Below are 23594 nucleotides of genomic sequence, written 5' to 3'. Positions count from 1 at the left end.
ACAAGTCGACATCAATTTTAAAAGGAAACAGGTTACAATTGAGGCTTACTATTAAAGTGCATCCTAGAAATTTATAATTTTGATGTAATATGTAATTATTAATTTATATATTACATGGGACTTATATGCATTAATAAAAAAATGTTATCTTATAAATTTAGCGAATTATTAATTTAGCATAAAGGGTCCGGCTCGGGGTTACAAGAAATTATTAATTTAACGAGATTATTAATTTATCGAGTATTAATTTACTGTATAAAGATTCATTTGTTTTGTCAGTGGTTTCACTCGAGAAGCTGGTGATTAAGCTGAGTTATCTATTAATGAGCATTTGAAGTTTACTCGTGACATTTTTTAATTTAGCTTAAAAATAATCAAGTTGAACTTTAACTATCGTATAAGAGGCCGGTCAAGAGATATTCTAAGTCCCTAAGTTACAAATGTTTTTTAACTTAAGAGGATTATAAAAATATATAAAAAAATGAGACATTTGTAACATTTATACCAAATAACCAAACTATCTATGTATTCCTATTTATACATACTGTATCTACACTTTGTATTTCTTAATTAAGGCTGTATTTGGATGGGGATTGGGCTGGGTTGGGTCGGGCTCATGAGAACCATGTTTGGGAAAGTTGTCGAAACAGGGGTTGGGTTTTGTGAGGGTTCATCAAGGGTTGAAAGGAGTTAATTTGCAATACAAAAATTGAACTTTTCAACACCTCAATTTCGGGTCTTGGCAACTTACCTTTTTTTTATTCATCCTCTCTCTTTCATTCTCTCTCTCTTTCTCACTCTCTCTCTATTAAAGTTTTTTCATTTTTTTCTTTTTAATTTTTTTTAAATTTTTTAAAAATATTATAAAATTTAGTTAAAATTTTTAGATTAAATTTAAAAACATTCACTAGTTTTTCAATATATAATTTATACATGATAACAACCAACCTTTCTCCAACTACAACTCCAAACCAAACATGTCAAGGGTTCAACCCCTACTAACTCCGCAGCTACATCCAAATGAGGTAAGGGTTCAACCGAGTCTAACCCAACCTACCCTAGCCTAGCCCAACCTAGCCCAACCTAACCTGCTCACCCCTCAATCCAAACAAGGCCTAAAAGAAGGAGGTGTGCCCTTAATTTTTTTTAATTCTGTTGCTACTAGAATTTTAATTTTTTCGATAGTTTTATATAACAATAATTTAAGACATGTTCTTAACAAAGATAATTTTTGTGCCTATATATTTTAATATTTCTTTATTCCTTCAAATATATAAAAAAGATATTCCCTAAAAAGTACTTGGCATCGGGGCGACCCTAGAATATTTAAGGCCGAAAGCTAAAATTATTTTTGTGTCCTCCAATATTATACAAAAATGAATAATTGTGAAAATTTTAATTAAAATAAATGTTGTTGTGCAGTTAAGTTGAAGCAAATAAAAAAATTGATTTTTTTATTTGCCAAAGAATATTATGAGTACAAAAGTAAACAACACAAAATGATTATCATGCCTACAAATTGCAAAGTAATTTTGTTTATATCTAACTATCGTATGCCTCTATTTACCTTTGTATGAAAGCAAAACAAGTCTTGTCATTTTCCGCGCTTTATTTTTATTCGTTATACCATTCATGTTTATCAACTGAACGTCAACGCGGCAGTTTAACTTTATCTGTGCAAATACCAAAGCATATGATAAATAAGTATACACTGAGATAGTATAAAATATTTATGAAGCAAACGTTTAGCCGTCCACAATTAAAATGCCCATTAAGTTTTTACATTTTGTAGTGACCATTTCATCGCTATGAATCAGCATTCAACTTTAATCAGTCTCGCAAATTAACTTGGTCATTCTTTTTGCAAAATCAGAGATTTGGTTTGCTCTCTCCCCAACCTAGTACTTCTTTTTATTACAATCCTTTAATTCCAATTTGAAATGTAGGACACTCACAATAGAAGTCTCCCAACTATTGTACATAATCCATGGTTGATAAGTGGTCTTTGTATTTTCAGTGCATCTGAATATTGCTTATACTAGATGTACATATTTATTATCTTATTTTATCTCCAATTCGGTTTCATTCCTCGTTGCTTATATTAATAATTATATGATGATGAATGTCTTTAATCATCTCTTCAATCGATAAACCCACAACATCCTGAGAGCCATGCCCTCTCATTTCTAGATCGTCATCAATCTTTTTCCTCCTTGAGGTGTTTCAACACACATTCTCTGATGATATTCGAAGCTCCGGATCAATGAACATTGGTGAACTCCTAAACAACTTCTCCCAAGCCCCGATATTTCCCTTAGCACTGCTGCCCCCATGGGAGCAGCCACAATCCCCACAGCTGCAGCCACAGCCAATACTAATCTATAGTTTCCTGAAGGCGAGATAGAAACATCATCAGTGAATGATACTGCTAATTTTTAGGAAGTTAACTCTGCCCAGAATCAGGCAACAAAGAAAGAGATGAACCTCGAGGATTTTCTAATTATGGCTGGTGTGGTGCGGGCACATGATCGTTCACCTCCTCTGCAGCAGTCATGTACACCTGGTTGTGCAGTTGTTATTGCTTCAGGAGGTGTAGGAAATGTGCCGGTTTATCAGCCACTGCCAGAAAGAATGGCCAGTGGATACCAACCACGAGAAGTTCTGTATGGTGAGAAGTTCTGCTAGTTTAGTTTCCCCTAAATTTGACAAGAATGGTAATGCAGCAGACATGTGCAGTGGTCAGTTGGAGAAGGTGGCGGCAAGGAAACAGCCCTGTATGATCAGAAACAGAGAATCTGCAGCCAGGTCAAGGGCAAGGAGGCAGGTACGGTCAATTTCCCGTGAAATGATTATACCGTGAACGAATAATGTGGAAGATGCAAAGTGATACTTAATACTTAGGTGGTTTCAGAAAAATTTACTTTTGTTTAAATTTTTATGTGAGAAGAAATCATTGTAATTATTTGACACCAGATGAGTAAATATGTAAAACTAAACACAGGACAAAGTACTTCGAGCAACAACTCTTTCTCAATATTTTATTGAACAGAAAAATAAAGCTTATAAAGAAAATAAACACCACACATTGTGGCAACAGATCGGGAAAAAAGAATCACACCACCTTCTTAATATTACTCCACTCCTATCATTATTTGCTGGCACTCATAAAATCTCTCTGAAACATAATGACCAAATCAATTACTTAAACAAACAGCTGAACTAAATAAGGTAATCAAATATTCAAGATTAACTCCAACATTCTCCCCCTTAATCTTGAATTGGACTTGCAACATTATTAACTCCCGGGAGCTTTCTCATTTTCTCAAATTTTACAGTTGACAAAGCTTTGGTCAAAATAACTGCACGCTGACTCTCAACAGGAACATGCCTTACTTCAATTTCACCACGCTCAATGCATTGACGAATGAAATGATAACGAATATCAATGTGTTTGCTTCGTCCATGAAACACAGGATTCTTAACAAGGTCTATGGCCGATTTGTTGTCAATGTAAAGAGTCACTGGTCCTATCTTCTCATTTGTCACCTATTGTAGAACATTCCGCAACCATATGCTTTGACATGCTGCTGCAGTTGCAGCCATAAATTCCGCCTCGCAGGATGACAATGCTACGTATTTTTGCTTCTGAGAGACCCATGTTATCAAACTTTCATTCAAGTAGAAGGCCATTCCCCCTGTACTTCGTCTATCCTCAACATGACCAGCAAAATCACTGTCTGAAAAACCTGTTAAGATATTGTTTCCACTTGTTTTTGAGTAAGAAAGACCTAGCTCCAATGTACCTTTCACATACCTTAATATCCTCTTCACTGCGTTTAAATGCAACATTGTTAGGTGCTCCATATGCCTGCTCACCATCCCTACTGAAAATGCTATGTCTGGTCTGGTATGCACCAGATATCGTAAGCCACCCACTAAGCTCCTGTACTTGGTGCTGTCAACTATTTTGCCACTCTCATCCTTCGTTAATTGCTCCTTAGGATCCATAGGAAACTTTGTTGGATTACAATTTGTCAAACCTGCTTGTGCCAGAATTTTCTTAGCATAGCTTGTTTGTTTTAATTTGATACGCCATCTTCTTGCTTTACTTCTATTCCCAGGTAATATGCCAATGATCCCATATCACTCATTTCAAATACCTGACTCATCTGCTTCTTAAAAATCTCAATGCTTGACAAGTCAGTGCCTGTCACCAGTATGTCATCGACATACACACATATTATCATAACTTCATCCTTATTTCATCGAGTGTACACACCATGTTCTGAGGGACACCTTTTGAATCCAAGATTTTCCAAGCAGCAGTTTAATGTTGCGTACCACGCACGTGGTGCCTGCTTTAGGCCATACAACACTTTATAAAGTCTATACACCAATTCTTCCTATCCTTCTTTGATGTATCCCTTTGGTTGTGCAACGTATACTTCCTCATTAATGTCTTCATTTAGGAACGCTGTCTTCACATCAAGATGATGGACTTGCCAGTCGTTCTTAGCTTCTAATGCCAACAATAATCGAATTGTTTCTAACTTGGTGACTAGAGCATAAACTTCATCATAGTCGACTCCGTGTTCTTGTACATACCCCTTTGCAACCAAACGAGCCTTGTGTTTCATAACTTTCCCCCTTGCATCCTTTTTCAGTTAAAAAACCCACTTCAGATCAATTACCTTGCGCCCATCTGGTAATTTAGTCAATTTCCAAGTGCCGTTCTTTTCTATGGATTTAATTTCTTCATCCAGAGCTATCCTCCAATCTTTTACTTTTACAGCTTGTTCATAATTATGTGGTTCTTCACCTTCTATCATCAGTAGTTCTTCATCTATTTTTACTTCTTTCGCATCAGCATAAATCTCTGAGAGAGGCCTGAACTTGCGTGGTGCTGTGCTCCCATCATATATGTCTGAACTTAAACTTGTCCCTGACGTCTGTGATAATGGTGAACTTTCAGTGCTGCTCTCATTCCTTCCTTGTGTGCGTGAAGGTGTTGTGACTTCATCTCCCCATGTTTCTTCAACATCCGATAGTTCTTCGACAACAACTTCATTTCCATCTCTCTCGAGTATTTCTGGCACTGAGAATGAACTTGAATTGCATGAATTATCATTTTTCTTGTTGTGCCCATGACCATCCCTTCGTTTCTTCGAAAACGACATCTCTGCTCACATATATACGCTTCCCCACAGGGTCATATAGTCTATACGCCTTGGTGCCTGGTTCACTTCCAAGATTAATTACTTGAATACTCCTGTCATCCAATTTCTTTGTATTAACTCTTGGAACTTTCATATAAGTCAAGCAACCAAAAATACGTAAATGCCCCAAATTTGGTTTTTTGCCCATCCAAGCTTCATAGGGTGTCTCACTTGACAATGCTCGAGTTGGTAATTGATTCAACACATACACCGCATGTCGAGCAACCTCACCCCAAAATAATGATGGCATTTCCTTTTCTTTCAAATAGCAACGTGCCATCTCCACAACTGTCCTGTTTCTACACTCTACCACCCCATTTTGTTGGGGTATATAAGGAGCTGTGTACTGTCTCTCGATTCCTGAGTCCTCGCAATAAGCCTTGAATGCATTTGATGTAAATTCCCCTCCACGGTCACTACGAAAAACTCTTATCTTCTTTTCTCCACCATCTTCAACTTTGGCTCTAAACCTCTTAAAAGCATCAAACGCCTCGTCCTTATTTTTTAGCATGTATACCCACATTACCCGACTAAAATCATCCACCAAGAGAAAAAAATATTTATTTCCTCCGGGCGTAGTGGGTTCTATAGGTCCGCACAAGTCACCATGTACCAACTGTAGAACTTTTGTTGCACTATAGCTTGACTTCTGCGGAAAAGCCTTTCTTGTCTATTTTGATATCAAACACCCTTTACAAACTTGTTTTGGCATTGACATATTATACAGACCATATACCATCTTGTGCTTTTGTATTAGTGTCATAGACATATGATTTACATGTCCTAAACGAGTGTGCCATAAATTTGTTACCTCATCTGACTTGGTCAACAAACATTTTGACTTTATGGTTTCAACAATCAGTTTATATAATCTATTTGGAGATCGTTGTACTTTCATAAGCAATTCCCCTTGTTTCTCATACACCCATAGATAGTTACCCTTCAAAACAACCTTATTACCTTCTTCTGAGAGTTGACCCAAACTAATTATGTTACTACATAGAGAAGGAATGTAAAATACCTTACGTAGCATCCGTTCTTCACCATTTTTGCACTTAAAGGTTATCAGTCCCTTTCCCTTAATTTCCACAGCGGAACCATCTCTAAACCTTACTGTTCCTGTTATCTTCTCGTTTAGTTCCATGAATTTTTCTCTCTCCCCGGTCATATGATTACTTGCCCCGTTGTCCAGATACCACACATTTGAATTTGTATTCTTCGTCTTCCCATCTGTCAACAGCTTTGGTGTCACATTATCTTCATTCAACATCAATTATTTTCTATAGTTTGCCAGCAAGAGTGCTGATTCATCATCTTCAGTCCTTGACATAAGAGCTTCTTGCCTCCCTTCTTTGTCACGCTTTGGTCTTCGACACTCAACAGCATAGTGTCCATACATGTGACAATTATAGCATCTGATCCTGCTCTTATCTCTCCCACCACGACCTCTCATGTTATGGCTTCCTTCAGCACTTCCTCGATTCATACGTTTTTGCCAATTCTCCCTGGTAAGAAGTAATTTACCTTCATTTTTTTCTTTTGCAATCCATTCTTCCTCTGTGAGTAGCAGTTGACTATTCACATTTTATGTACTTCCCTTTATCCTTTCTTCATGTGCTTTTAGTGAACCAATTACCTCCTCTACCTTCATTGTTTCTAAATTCCCAAATTGTTCCATTATGGACGCTATTTGTAAGAATTTTTGTGGGACTGCACGAAGCAATTTCTTAACCACGTAAGTTTCCTTCACATCTTCTCCAAGGGCTCGAATGTTTGTCACCAGTCCATTAAGTTTCATACAGAAATCATCCAATAACTCTGTTTCTTTCATACTAAGAGTCTCGAATTCTGCCTTCAAAGTCTGAACCTTGGCCGTCTTAGCTTTGTCTGCGCCTTGACTCATAATTCTCAATACTTCCCAGGCATCTTTTGCCTTTTTTTTATCTGACAGAGAAAGTAGCATTTCCTCTGGAATGCTTTGATAGATCATTGCAAGAGCCACTTTGTCAACCCGTTCTTCTGCACATGCCTTTTGATCGGTTTGTGCCTTTGGATCTGTTTGTTCTATCGCCTCCCAAACACCATGTGCTTGCATAAGCACCTTCATTTTCATTGCCCAAACGGTATAGTTCGTCCTGGTCAACATAGGGTAACTCAAGCCCATTGATCCTCCTTTGCTCTTTCCCATATCCATTGTCTGTGTTTTTGACATACGTACTACTGCAACCTATATGGCTCGGATACCACAATATTGTAATTATTTGACACCAGATGAGTAAATATGTAAAACTAAACACAAGACAAAGTACTTCGAGCAACAACTCTTTCTCAATATTTTATTGAAGCTTATAAAGAAAATAAACACCACACATTGTGGCAACAGATCGGGAAAACAGAATCACACCACCTTCTTAATATTACTCCACTCCTATCATTATTTGCTGGCACTCCTAAAATCTCTCTGAAACATAATGACCAAATCAATTACTTAAACAAACAGCTGGACTAAATAAGGTAATCAAATATTCAAGATTAACTCCAACATAAATGTTCATAAAAATAAGAAATGTTTAGATTAAAACCGCGGTATTTAAAAGGGCTAGGCCAAGTCTATTTTAAATGTTTGTTTTCATAATTTCATATTGGCAAGGCTCATAAATGTGATTTGGAAGCAGAACTACAGGTTATAAAAGAAGAGAATGCAGGACTGCAACATGTTTTGGCAAGTAAGACTCCGGCTACAACTTTAGTTCTGTAAAACGAATTGGTATAATTATTTTACTTCTCTTATTGATTAATGCATACGTAAGCAAATAGCGACAAAGAGGATGAAGCAGAAGGTATGTTGACCATACACTAATCACTTCATATAACAAATTACAGTACACACATACATTGTAATTTTGCGGACAATGAAAACGTTTTCCTTCAGTACATGGAGGAGTTTATGAAAGCTCACAAGGCAAAAAAACGAAGGGAAAGGACTGAAAAGGAGCTGGAGCTGTTTGTACTAAGCAAGGACGACACCAATACTCCCCTAATAAAATCTATTTCGCCCCTATAGACTGCTATAGCACAATGTCGTATTTCATATTTCGATTATATCATTGTTACGCCGTTTTACGTGAACAGAGAAAGCATGTAGTTGTATTTCAATTGGTGCTCGTTTGGATATTTTTTCAGTATATTTCTGTTATGAAATTAAAATAACAATGAGGTAGAATGTGTACACTGCAAATCTCTTACATTGTGAGAATTGTAATACAAATAAATGCTACGTAATAAAGGTACTATTGTATGCTCTAAATTTTCATGTCATTCTCTATCATTTTTAACAATGGTACAAGATACGAAATAATTATCATGTCTAGAAATTATAAAGGAATTTTGTTTATATATTTAACTTGCCTATACTAACCTTTGTATGCAAACAAGATACGCCGCCTCACTTTCTGCACTTTATGTTGGTTTCATATATAATTCATGTTTATCAACTAAACGTCATTTTGATAGTTTTGCTAAATTTGCGTCATGTTATCTCCAAAGTATATAATAAATAACTATCGTCTAAGATAATATACGATATTTAGGAAGCAGATGGTTTAGACGTTAGTAGTGACATTTTCATTCATATAAATCACCATTAGACTTTGATAAGAGGTTTTGCTTGGTTTTGCAAATACTTTAGTTATATCAATTTGATAAAGTGATATCCAAATTTATTTAAATCTTTAAGGTCATTGTCTTTAAATTAATGTTAAATCCTTCCATTTGATTTTGGTGTAAGATGCTTAAAATATAATTTATATATCATGAGGTATTGTTCAGATTTCAACGAGTATAATTTACGCAATTAATTTCACATTTCAAAAAATAGGATTTCCAATACAATGAAATTTTACCTCGTACATGTATAATAGAATTTGCAATTCAAAGAAATTTTACGTTGCAGTTTGATAACCATTCACCTCGCACGTTTGTAAATTGAGTGAATGAAAGTTTTTTAATATTATACTTATAAAATATTCATAGTTGTGTTTAAGATGACCAACACTTCTTCCAAAATAAACAATAATTTTGTCTATACATAAGTAATGAAATAATAATATTAATAATTTTGTTCGGATCTCAACAAACAAGATTTGTAATTCAACAAAATTTCACAAATTAACTTGTTAACATTTCACTTCGCACAATATAATTTGAGTGAATAGTAATTTTAAATATTACTTCTTATATATTTATAGTTGTGTTTAAGATCAGGGCTCAATAGCACTTCTTTAATAAAATAAAATAATAATTATGTTTATGCGTAAGTAATAAAATCATAGTATTATAATATATAATCGAATAAAAATTAAACTATTATATTCGTCAACACAATTTTTCGGTCTCCCTATCCAATCTTACAATAATAAACTTTAAGTTATAGAATGTATAGTCAATTGATCATTGACGAATTTAGAAAAAAATGTTTTCACTTTCATATCATTTCTTGAACTCACGCAGTTCAAAATTTATTATAAATATTTTTGAAAAATTTCTGTAGAACCTAGTGAAAAGATTTAGTTGATGTGGCCCTCACGATTTTGCTTTTTGTTTCATTCCTTTTGTTACAAACTTACAACACATACTTATCTATCATACTATAGATTTAATTATTATAAACAATTTATATGAAGAAATAAAATCTGAAAAATAATATATTTATAGGTGAATAAAAAAAAATTCTATACGAATAAGATAAGAATGCTACTGGTGATGCCGACGTATGACATATTCCTACTCAAATTCTCTTGTACCTTTTTTCGCTAATTAAATTATCCTATACCTTTTTTACCAAAATGTCGTCCTTTTTGTACCAAAATGTCGTCGTCACAAGATAAATCAAATTGGGGCCCACTTTTCTTACAGATAACTTAGCTACTATGTGATATCTCCGGTCGTGCCTTCGTCGCATTTATCCATTACAACCTACTACTATCGGCAGTTTCATATTCTACTTCTTTAATATATGTGTTAATTTAACGAAAATATCTAACAATTTAAATATATTTTACAGCCAAAATATTTCAATTCTTGGGATTATGATTTGAGCTTAATAAAGGCGAGCTTAGTTGCTAATTAGTATTTTATTAATTCATATACATGCACTCTTCATTCTACAATGTGATTTAATTTTAAATTTATGTTTCACGGTATTTGTTTGTAACTAACAAGTGGAGAGAAATTGAAATGCAATTTAATGTCCAACTTCTTTATTCTAATGTGACTCAGTTCTATTGATAGCATTATTCTTAGTCAAGGTTCTAAAGCTTAACCAATTAAGCATTTAGTTAAGTGTGCTCATCGAGTATATGTGTAAAAAGACGGGACGTGTAGAGGTGTAAAAGACCCTACATTTGGTTAAATTATTTCAGGTAGAGTTGGCAATTTCGTACAAGACACGAAAATAACTGATTCTGGTTGACCTTTGTGGTTCACGAACATGAAAGTATATGAACATAAATTATACTGATAAATTTATTATCCGTTATGAGTTTACCTTTAGGTACACGACACGAAACGAAAATACACAAAGTGAATACCTATTTAAAATTACATAAATACATGTTTTTAAATAATTTTTTGAATATAATATTTACATAAAATAAATACAAAATAGTTTGAAATTTAATTTTCACAAGTTTTGACCAAAATTGATTATTTATGCCATATTGATTTAAAAACTCGACTAGTAAAAATGTAATATTTAAATATTTTTATTTATTTATCTTAATTTCTATTTTATTCAAAATTTTCATGAACACGACAGGAAACTTAAACGAAATAAAGGTACACGAACACGAAACGGAACAAATCTTTAATGCGTTGGGATTTGATTTGGCATTATCTACACGAAACACGAAAGTACACAATACGAAAGTATATGAAATGAAAGAATTGTCAGGTCTAGTTTCAGTAACAAGCCATATTATGTGTTTGATACAGCTAATACGAAAGTACGCGAAATGATTTCCATGTCTACAAACCATTAAGAAATTTTGTTTATATATGCCTTCCGGAGACTTCTCTTAATCTTTGCACAAAAACTAAGGCGCATCACTTTTCACACTTTATATTGGTTCCATATACAATTCATGTTTATCGACTAAACGTCGTTGAGGCCATTTCACTTCTTTTATGTCAATCTATCTATAAAATATATAAAAAATAACTATCATCAAAGATAGTATACGATATTTATGAAGCATGCGATTTAGTCATCCACAATTGAGTAATTGTTGCAGCATAAAATATATTTATGAAACAATTGAGTAATTTTTTGATCTTCCGTAGTGACCACTTCATCTACACTAAAACCCTAATAAATTAATATTCTCTCTAAAATAATAATTTTCTCCGGTCCTGACTTGGAGCAGTTCAAAAAAAGATCAATTTTGATCAAATAATAAAATAATAACTGTTAGAATTTCCGGATAATATAATTCTGTTTAATTTGTATAATTGAAATGTAATTTTTTGTATTAAAAACTCCTACTAAATCAATTGTTATTAATTTATGATTAATTAATACCTCTCTAAATAAATAAAATTTCTTTGTTCTAACTATATTAATTTATATAGGTTTTACGGTATATAAATCAGCATTCGACTTTGATCTGTTTGGAAAATAATTAACTTAGCCAGTTCTTTGCAAAATCAGATATTTGATTTGCTCTCTCCCTAACCTAACAGTTATTTTTATTACAATCCTTCAATTCAAATTTGAAATGTCAGTCATTCGCATTGAAAGCTTCCCAACTGAAGATCAAAGTTTTAGCGTGATCCGTATTAGCAACATAAAAATTTAGTTCAAAATTTAGTAGGGGTGAGAAAAAAAACTAAAAAAAAAATCAAGACCTCCGAAGTCCCAGCGTTCAGGGTATATACTGATTCAAGGCCTATTCTAACATCATTAATCCATATGCATGCATTCTTATATATAATTATATTTATCTCGTATTGTTCTTGCCTACTAGCCATCATTCCAATTTTTTACAATGTGATTTAATTTTAAATTTATGCTTAGTGTATTAGTTTGTAACTAACAAGTAGAAAGAAATTGAAATGCAATTTAATGTCTCAATTCTTCATTCTAATGTAAATAAGTGTTTTTGATAGCATTAGTCTTAGTTAAGGTTATGACCATTATAGCTTAACCAATTAAGCATTTAGTTGAGTATGCTCTATGAGTATGATGTTTAAAAGGATGGGATGAGTAGAAGTGTAAAAACACCCTACATTTGGTTCAAGTATTTAGTGGGCAATTCCGTACAAGACACGAAAATAATGAGTTTGGGCTGACCTTTGTGGTTCACAAAATTATACACATGAATTTATTGTCTACCTTGAAGTACACGACACGAAATGAAGATACACGAAATAAATAATATTTAAATTTTATGAATTCATATTGTAAATATAATATTTACATAAGTTAAATACAAAATAGTTTCAAATTTTAAGTTTCACTAGACTTGACCACAATTGATTCTTTATGACATATTGATTTAAAACTCTACCAGTAAAAATTTCATATTTAAATATTTTTATTTATTTATTAGTATTTCTATTTCATTCAAATATTACATGAACTTGAAGCGAAACATAGAGGAAATGAAGGCAAATGAAATGAAATGAAATGAAGCGAATCTTTGATGGTTTGGGTTTTGGTTTGGCATTACGTGCACGAAACAGGAAAGTACGCGACATGCAAGTATACGAAATGAACGAATAGCCAGGTCTAATTTCAGCAATAAATCATATTATGTGTTTGATACTGCAATATCCTGTAATTTTTAGAATTTGATTAATAATAGAATAGTAGAAAAAGGTACTAAAATTAGATTAGGACTAGGATTTAAAATTGGGTTAGATTAATGGGCCTAAAATTTGGATCAGAATTTAATACAAATAACTTGGTGGTTAAGAAACAGGATTTTATATCGTTATAAATACACCATATTCATCTTACTCGTTTTAATTATTAAAATTCGTAGGCCTTTTTCTCTCATAAATCAGCAGTCTTATAAAATTCATATTTAATTCATCATAAGTAAGAATTCGTTGATTATGAACTTTTCGGAAAGGTTTTTGCGTTCTCTACAACTTTCGTGTTTCATGTTTCTCAAGAAAACGTCGTTTAGAGGGTCAAAAAGGCAATATTCAGATCTGACCAGGTTTTAAGGTAAGTACTTTTTGACTTACTTTTATTTTCGGAAAAGTTTTGATACTCTGATTTTTGAATTTCGTATAAGATATAAGAATTCTGTTTTGAACTGTATAAGAAATAAGATACGAGAATCTTTTGAAATCCAGTCTCTACCATTTCGAACCTGTTCGTAATTTATGCTATAGTGAACTAGTCTTAGATACCCTTAGTAGGCGCACAAGTGTGCAACTTTAGATACCTATTAAGGGCGCGTAATTATTGAACTTTAGATGTCAACCACTGGCAAAGTGTGGTATAAAGAATAAGAATATGAATTAGATGCCGACTACTGGCAAGTGTGGTCGTAGATCAAGACTGTGGTATTTATAAAAATTATTGTTTCGTTTTGTTTTACTCTGTTCTAATCTGTTATAAAATCTTCTTTGTTCTGTTTTAAATTCGGAATTTTAAAATATAAAACTTTGGGTTGGATTTATTTTAGAAAATATTTTACAAAGTTATTATTGTTTTGAGAAAAAACGTTTTATTAAAACACCCATTATTTTTCAGTTAAATAGTTAGTCAATTTTTCTTGCTAGGCTGTATAATTCATTACTTACAATTTCAGGTTCGGTGTGAGATTCGATTTGGATAGCATTGGAGTTCGTGGACCTAAGTTTTGGAATAAATTGACTCGTAATAGTACCTTTGTAATAGAATTTTGGATTAATCATTGTATTTTTGCATTAGTTTCGATTTTAGATTTAATAGTCCGAAATTGCGGGTTGTTACAAATACAGTGATACGAAAGTACAGAACACGAAAAAATTGTCCTGTCTACAAACTATAAAGGAATTTTGTTTATAACTGAATTCGAGAGACTTCTACTAATCTTTGCATGAAAGCGAACGCACCTCACTTTAACACTATTGTTTTCAATATACAATCCATGTATATCGACTAAACGTCATTGAGGCGGTTTCACTCATTTATGTCATGCTATCTCTAAAGTATATAATAAATAACTATCGCCTAAAATAGTATATGATATTTATGAAGTGGTGGTATAGCCATCCACGGTTGTACAATTGCTGCAGTAATTTTTGACCATTCCTGCTAACCATTTCATCTATAGTAAAACCTTCATAAAATTAAAAATCTCTATAAAATAATGATTTTCTCCGGTCCCGACTTGAACCCGTTCAAAAAACAATTTCGATAAAATAATAAGTTATAATTTTTAGAAACTCAGGATGACATAATTCTATTTAATTTATATAATTAAAATATAATTTTTTAATATTAAAATCAATCTTTAAATTAATCAATATTAATTTACAATTAAGTAATACCTCTCTAAATTAAAATAATTCTAAATTAATAAATTCCTCGGTCCCAACTCTATTAATTTATAGAGGTTTTAGTTTATATAATCAGCATTCGACTCTGATTTGTCTAGCAAATAATTAACTTGGACAGCTCTTTGCAAAATCCGAGGTTTGGTTTTCTCTCTCCATAATTATTTTCATTATAATCCTTCAATTCAAATTTGAAATTTCAGTCATTCACATTGAAAGCCTCCCTACTGAAAATCAAAGTTTTAGCATGATCCGTACTAGCAACATAAAATTTTAATTCACAAATTAGTAGGGGTGAGAAAAAAACTGAAAAAAAAATCAAAACCGATAAACTGTTAACCCAGGGTCGGCCCTTGGGTAAGGCGACCAAGGCGGCCGCCTAGGGCACCACCACGCACAGGGGCACCAAAATATTTCAATAACATATGTGTATTTATTTTTTATATTATTTGTTTTTTTTATTTTTTTATATTTTAAATACAAATTTTAATTAGAATACATTAACATATATGTGATTGGGGGATATATTAAAATTTTAAAATATATTATTATCTTTGTGATAACTTTATTTTAAAATTAAAATATAATTTACTTTAATTTACTTTAAAAATATAATTAATAAATTTATTTAATAAACAAAATAAAGTAAAAATGTGAAAGGTTTGGAGAAATTGAGTTTTTGGACTATGCGCGTCTATACCCATTACCCCAGATGGCCAGATGAAGTCATATAACAAAAGTACAAAACCCTCTCCTTCCCTCTGCTTAGCTACCGAATAAAATACAGAACACTGATTGTTCTCTGTTCATTCTGAATATCAATTATCAAAACACTGGAAGTCATCGACTCATCGTGAAGATCGGATCATCTGTGCTTTGCAATTCAGCAATTATAACACAGGTATGATTTAAAGATTTCTATTCTAATTAATTTTTTAATAATATTGTAATTTACTATTTGTTTATTATTATTTTTCAATTTAATGATTTGATGTGAATAATAAGAGAATAATTGAGATTTGTTTTTGTAAAAAGTAGTATATCTTTTGTGATTTACTGATTTGGGATTGGTGACTAAAATTAATTGCATTATTTTGTTTGATGACTAGATAATTTGAAAATGAAGCGTAACCAGTTATCGGGGCATCAAAAAAGACAAAAGAAATTGAAAGCGCTGGAAGCAGAGAAATTGCAAATGGGCTCTCTTGACAAGTTTTTTGGGAAAAAAACAACTAATAGTGGTGATATTGGGGTTCCTATTGAGAATACAGATATTAGAAAAGAATCTGAGAATGAAGCTACATATACTGAATTTGAGCAGGAGACTGAAACTGAGGAGCCAGAAACTCAAAATTTAAAAGATGGGCTTGTCGAGAATAATGTAGAAGAGACTGAGAAAGAAATTATTTCTTGTATATTGTTGATCAAGGTGCTTTTCAACTCAAAGAACGGTTTAAACAATTTCAAGATTATAAGGAAAAATTTGGGTTTTTATTTAACCTGAAGAAGCATTTATCTGGTGATGATGAGGGGTTAAAATCTTGTTGCATGAAGCTTGAGGGATTTCTTAGACATGATATGCGATATGACATTGTTGGCGCAGAGTTGTTTAACAAGTTACTAGTACTTCGAATGGTAATACCCGATGAGATAACAAAGGCAATAGATGTGCTTAATTATTTAAGTTCTAGTTCAAAACAAATAAATTATCCAAATGCTTGGATAGCTTATAGAATCATTGTGACAATTCCTCTTACAGTGGTAGAGGCGGAAAGGACATTTTCTAGATTGAAACTGATCAAATCTTATCTCCGCTCTTCGATGTCTCAAGATAGACTTAATGGATTGGTTTTATTGTCTATTGAAAGTGAGCTGGCGAGTTCTCTAGATTATAGCAAAATCATAGAGAGATTCACATCTCAAAAACCTAGAAAAAAGTTTCAAAATCAATAAAGGTAAACTCATTTTTATAACTTTATTTTGACATTGTTGTGTACTAGTAATGATGACTGTTCTATATTCATGATACTACATCAGTGGCTTGCAGGAGATTATTGCAGGAGGTTGAAAACTTGGATATTTTGCATACAAGAAATTCATTATATTCACTTGCTACTTTAGATTCAAGTAAGTTTTCTTTATACAATGAATATATCTTATTGTGATTTTTTGGTTATGAATATGGGGCACCATTTTTGAATCCCGCCTAGGGCACCCAAATACAAAGGGCCGGCCCTGGGTTAACCGAACCGAAAAAAATCGTTAGGGGCAATTCGATCGGTTAAAAACCCGAAAAAAAACAATTTAGTGGATTTTCTTATTTGGCGAAAAATATTATGCATACGAAAGTACACGATACGAAATGATTATCATTCCTACAAACCACAAAGCAATTTTGTTTATATCTAACTTCGATAAACCTCTGCTTACCTTCGCAAAAAAGCAAACAAACCTCGTCACTTTCCACGCTTTATTTCAGTTCTTTATACAAGTCATGTTTATCAACCGAACGTCAACGCGACAGTTTCACTTTATCTATGCCGATGCTATCTCTAAAGCATATAATAAATAAGTATAGCCTCAGATGGTATAAAATATTTATGAAGCAAACGGTTTAGCCGTCCACGGTTGAACTCCCGCATTAATTTTTTGCATTTTATAGTGATCATCTCATCTCTATGAATCCGCATTCAACTTTAATCAGTCTTGCAAATTAACTTGGTCATTCTTTTTGCAAATTCAGAGGTTTGGTTTGCTCTCTCCCCAACCTAGTAGTTATTTTTATTATAATCCTTATGCTAGTTGTACATATCTATTATCCTTAAAGTAATTGCTCAGTTTTACTTTCCTTGTGACGCTGCAGATACTGGTTACGTTCTGATGATCTCTCTCCCAGAATGGTGAGGACAGACAACTCAGACTTTCTATCGCGAGGAGAAATTGACTCATCTGTTCATTCAACAAACCCACAACATCCTGACAGCCATGTCCTCCCATCACTAGATCGCCAAAGGTCAATCTTGTCCCTCCTTGATGTGTTTCAACACACAATCTCTGATGACATGGGGATCTCTGGATCAATGAACATAGATGAACTCCTTAACAACGTTTGGACAGAAGAAGAAATTCAAGCTTTTGAACAAACACTTCTCCCCAGCCCCGATATTGCCCTCGGCGCTGCTGCCCCCATGGGAGCAGCCACAGTCCCCACAGCTGCAGCCACAGCCAATATTAATCCACAGTTCATCCCTTCAAACGAAGAGATGAACCTCGAGGATTTTCTTATCATGGCTGGTGTGGTGCGGGCACCTGATTATTCTTCTCCTCTGCAGCAGTCATGTGTGTCATACCAAAACAACAATAATACAACAGTTGGATCTGGGACACCTGGTTGTATGGTCAGGCCTGTCATTGCTTCAGGAGGGGGTAGAAATGTGCCAGCTTATCAGACACTGCTGGAAAAAAGCGACAAAGATGCAGCATCAGCTGCAATTGCAAGAAAACATAGTGGATACCAACCACGTGAAGGTGGATTTAGGCAGGGGTCAGCCGATACTCCAGTTTCCTCTGACAGTATCGGGGGAAACAATTCCGACAGTGTGAATAATCTTGATATAAATGTCAATTTAGCGGACAAGTCCAGTCATCCGGAATCCAAAGAGGTGTCGAGAAAGCAGCAGCGTCGCGTGATCAAAAACAGAGAATTTGCCGCCAGGTCAAGGGCTAGGAAAGAGGTACGCTATGTTTTCACTGAGATAAATTTACCGTAAAGAATAACATAGAAGATGCAAAGTAATGGAAAAACTGATAAAAATAACGGATTTTTTAAAAAAAATTAACCAAAATAACCATTCTGAAAAAATGGCCAATTTTAGCCGATTGAATACTCCACCGTTAGTTGGGTATCCCAAATTGTATAAGATATTCCACTGGTAATTGGCTATCATATATGGGATACTCAGGTGGGTATCCATGGGCTAAAGTTGATCAACTTTTCAGAAAATGGTCATTTTTGTTAATTTTATATAGAAATAGTCTAAACTTGTCCTTCACCCGAAATAATGCTTTGTGAAGGGGTTGTAAAAAAAATTGTTTTTTCTCTATTTAAGTATTACGTTTCGCAATTTAAATATTTTAGATTTAAACCATGGTCTGGAAAAGGTCTAGACCAAGTCTGTTTCTAAAGTTATTTTACATAATTTCTGGTTGGCTAGGCGTATACTCGTGATTTAGAAGCCCAACTGCACGCGCTAAAAGCAGAGAAGGCACGCCTGCAACAAAAAATGGTATGCAAGACCGTGGCTACAACTTTGTTTCTTCAAAACTAATCTATATGTTTATTTATAGTTCTCTTGTTGACTAATGCCTAATAGATTAATATGTTTAATACATTTGTAAACAGCAAGAGATGAAGAGGATGAAGCAGCAAGTATGTTGAGCACACACTAATCACTTCATAGAACAAATTGCAATACACAGATACATCGTAATTTTGCATTCAATGGAAATGTATACCTTCACATTTTCATGAATCAATTTCACATTTGCAGAACTTCGTGCAGGAAATGGACGAGGTCATGAAAGCTAGCAAGGGAAAAGGCGGAAAGAAGGGGCTCAAAAGGAGCTGGAGCTCGTTGTACTGAACCAAGACCGAAGCCAATATTCCCCTAATAAAATCTGTTCTGCTGCTGTGGACTCATGTTCTAGTGCAATGTCGTATTTCGCTCATCGTATTGCTGTGCATGGATTTGTGGTTCTCCGTAAACTGAGAAAGCATGTAGACTGTAGTTATCTTTCAATTTGGTGCTCGTTAGGATGTGTTTTTCTAGTGCATTTCTGTTATGAAATTAATATGACAATAAGGTAAATTGTGTTGGTGTGACATGTCTAGCTGCACATCTTTTAGAGGATTGTAAAATAAATAAATGTCATGCAATGTGTTACTATTGTGTGGATAAAATAAACAAATGTTAAGTAAGAAAGGTGTACTTTGTTGAGTATGTGCTGTTATTGTCATATAATTTAGGCTTAATTTCACTTTGTATCCCTTGAGTTAACTTAATGCAGGTTAAGAACTTTAGTTATATGCAAAATGCATCTCTTATATTTCTATACTTTTACAATAACCAACCTTTAGTCAACTTTCTGTCAATTTTGACCAGGTTGACTAGGGGTAAAACGGAAATAATACATATAAAATATTTAAATAAAATAATAATAAATTGGAAATATTAGAAAAAAATATAATGATTTTTAAAAAAAATTGAATGAAGTTTTAAATCGATTTTAGCACTTTTTAAAAATTAATAATAGTTTTTTAGTCTTTCTATTTAATTATTTCATCTTTAACATATTAAAGTTAAATCATATTTTGATATATTTATAATTATTACGCACGTTATAAAAATTTGTATATATATACTCACACTATAAAAAAATAAACTATAATTTTTACTTTTTATTTTACATTTATTTTGAATTTTTAATATATTTTTTAAATTTTTTATACCTAATATCTCCATTTTACCCATAGTCAACCGATCAAAATTAACGAAAAATCGTGTCGAGGGTAAGTCATTGTAAGGATATGAAAATCTAAGGGATGCACATTGCATATAATTAAAGTTCTCGACCCAATCCGGATTATGCTGAAACCGAAGGAATGCAAAGTGATATTAACTCTACAATTTAAGGTTGTTATAGTTTATTATATTTAAAAAAGTATGACCCGGTTATTTGAAATGTCGCATTGTGTGCTGTGATTTGTTAGATCAATTTGTACAAAAAATGTTTTGTATAAGAAATATTAAAATGATTAAAGTTCTAGCAGGGAATGGTCTAGCAACATAAAAATTTACTTCACAATTTAGACCGCATAAGAAATTTTATTTTTATCTAATTTCACTAGACCTCTACTTACTTAAGAAAAACATGTCTCACTTTTCACACTTTATTTTGGTTCCACGCATAATTCATGTTTATCAACTAAACATTATTGTGACATTTTCATTCATTTATGTCATGTTATCTCTAATGTATTTAATCAATAACTGTTGACTAACATAGTATATGATATTTATGAAGTAAATTGTTTAACTGTTCAGTATAATTATCGTCGTAGTTTTTGACTTTTTGTAATGTTCAGTATAATTATCGCCGTAGTTTTTGACTTTTTGTAATGATCGTTTCATTTATATAAATTTGTATTAGACTTTGATCAATCTGGCACCACTTCTTTGCAAAATCAGAGGTTTGGTTTGCTCTCTAAGTCATTTACATTGTAAGCCTCCCAACCAAGGTACCGTTTAAACAAGGGGTTTTCATTATTAATAAGGGTTATAGATATAATTAATACTCTGTTCTTCAAAACAAGTGTTGCTTTAATTACAGCGCACGTACTTTAAGGTGCAAAAAAATATCATATACCCATTTTTTCTTAATTTCATCTTTTAATGAATAAAAATTTAAATGTAATAATTTTATTAGAAAAAGAAAATTGTATAAATAATATGTGGAAGTCACTTTTTTGTACACCATAAAACATGAGCCCAAAGTCCAAGCGACTTATTTTGAGATGAAGGGTTATGCATTTTACAAATTTATGTTGGGTTTCGAGGCATAAAACGCAATGGAAACAATGTTTTAAATTGTAAAAACCAGAAAAATCGAAACTCGACGCAGGATCAATGCGAAAAGACGATATTGAATTCGTGGTTAAGATATTTACCTTAAAAAGTTTTACGATTTCTGTTGTATAATGGAGGTCCAAGCTTTCAACAATCACCATGTATCCTGTCGCGAAACGATCTACGGCTTGAAGGTATCCACACGAATGATCGAACGAAGGATGAGTGTGTACTAGAACTCGTAAATCAGAAGCCGCCTTTTCTCTCTCTCTTTCTCTCTCAAGTTACTATAAAAACGCACAACCCTAGTTGAGACTTAAAAAAATATTATATAGGCAAGAGAAAAAACTTCTAACCCTAAACTAATTTAGAGTTTTAATAAATCCGAAAATCCTAGTTATTATTAATTAAGTCTTACTTAATCACTCAATAACTCAATTTCGGATTTAATAGTAAATTCGAATTTCTTATTTATTTAATTAATTAATTCTTACTTAATTAAAAATAAATTATTCGAATTACTTACATTTAATTTAAATCCAAATTTAAATAAAATAATTCTCCAATCATTCTTTGTGTGACCCTTTAGGTTATTATTACGTTGGCAACAATTTTAAATCTAATTTGAAATCGTAAATAATGAGCGGCATCTAGTAATAAATCATTGTTACCCATGTAATAATAATTAAATCGGTGATCGATAAACCTTTCGTGAATAATGTATAATGTAATATAATACTTTTAACCAAATATTATAGATTAAACTTGAGGCATGTTATGTATCATCATCTTCATGGTTTAATCCAAGTTTCCTTGATCAATAAGTAGACTATCATTTCAAACCAACATTTGAGCACGGCGCCACGCATTTCATAATCTAGCTCACATAAAAGGCCAATAAGATTTCTCCAAAATTATGAGGGTTAAATCTTTTCTAAATCATTCATATTTCTCACACGATTCCTAATTTATACCCGAAGTCCACTTTTATCATTACCCGGTCAAAGGCAACTTTTGATGTAATCAAAGTATATTAATCATAATGATTTCAAGTCGAAGGAACATTACATCATTATCACTGTGAGAATACTTATGACATAACAGACATGTAGAATCTTACATTGGGTCTATTGAACACCATGTATGTTTACATCTGCTTGTGTTTTCGACTTTAGTATCTTTATACCTATGATCAATGAGATGTAATCATCAGTAAACAAACACACTAGTTTTAATGCATTATTATTGTCCCTTAATAATAATTCTCGACTAGGGATATTTGGTAATATTGATACTATTTACATAATCTCACGTCTATGTCACGTACTTAGAAATATATAATTCATATCATATTCCAAGGACATTTATTAATCTAATATTTATGTCGCAGTAAATTAAGACTTAATAAATTATTAAAAGAATAAGTGATGGAACATGAACATTAATAATCCATATGTCATAGATAAAACATAATAGTGTTGTTTTTAGGGTACAAACACTAACAATTTAGTGTAGCCGATCTTGATTATTGAGACTTGTTTTGTACATAGTAGTGTTGGTTCGAGCTTTTCGAACATTGTCGACTCAAATTTCAAGCTCCGGAAATAAGTTTAGTCAAACTCGAACCCGAGTTTAATGGTGTTTACAGTCCGGGTACAAACCAATAAGTTCTAACTTCTATGTGCATGGGATATGTTTGGCCATTCAACTTTAGGCGTCGTCCAACAACAAAAGGTTATGAAAAAAGGTATACGATGAAAATTAAGAGTTTTGTGTAAAAGTTAGAACTCTGAATTGGGAATTATATGGGTAACGCGTGTAAAAACTCTGTGCATTTCATTCCATGTAAGAGCATATGGACCCGTTTGCTTCATAAATTTATCAATTCATCAATTGAATCAATGGCTTTAATTACTATTCACTCTAAATCAATATTTTTTCATAGATTTTATGCACCCATACAACTTAATCAATTAATCAATTACTATTTCTCAAATAAATAATACATAATCTCAACTATCCTACTTAATAATATAGATTTAAGATTATATATTTATTATCTTACTTAAAAACATAGATTAAATATTATATATTTAACTTCATCTCTATGTCTCACAAATAATAATTTTGAAAGTAATAATATGTTGTAGATAATTTTATATTTTCTTGATAATATTGTTGATAGTTTTAGATTTTCGAT

The 23594-nt window shown here is 32.6% G+C and overlaps 1 protein-coding gene across 5 annotated transcripts; it reads left to right on the top strand.

Moving 5' to 3' along the window:
* The first annotated feature begins 17310 nt into the window (after nucleotides 1-17310).
* LOC141668148 (ABSCISIC ACID-INSENSITIVE 5-like protein 4) lies at nucleotides 17311-19758 on the top strand. 5 transcript variants are annotated; one of them, XM_074474849.1, is made up of 5 exons: nucleotides 17311-17513; nucleotides 17632-18502; nucleotides 18983-19054; nucleotides 19171-19197; nucleotides 19319-19756. In XM_074474849.1, exons 2-5 carry the CDS (start codon nucleotides 17666-17668, stop codon nucleotides 19409-19411), a joined length of 1029 nt encoding a protein of 342 aa, XP_074330950.1. In that variant the 5' UTR covers nucleotides 17311-17513; nucleotides 17632-17665; the 3' UTR covers nucleotides 19412-19756. The 5 variants fall into 5 exon arrangements, with proteins under 5 accessions (XP_074330950.1, XP_074330952.1, XP_074330951.1 ...); XM_074474850.1 differs by having other exon boundaries at nucleotides 17312-17513; nucleotides 19331-19756; XM_074474853.1 differs by having other exon boundaries at nucleotides 17313-17513; nucleotides 19171-19254; nucleotides 19331-19758.
* The last annotated feature ends 3836 nt before the right edge of the window (nucleotides 19759-23594 follow it).

The sequence above is a fragment of the Apium graveolens genome, chromosome 6, assembly GCF_009905375.1.
Source record: "Apium graveolens cultivar Ventura chromosome 6, ASM990537v1, whole genome shotgun sequence".
NCBI lineage: Eukaryota > Viridiplantae > Streptophyta > Magnoliopsida > Apiales > Apiaceae > Apium > Apium graveolens.
The sequence above is the reverse complement of the archived record's forward strand: the minus strand, read 5'-3'. Positions and strand labels throughout refer to the sequence as shown.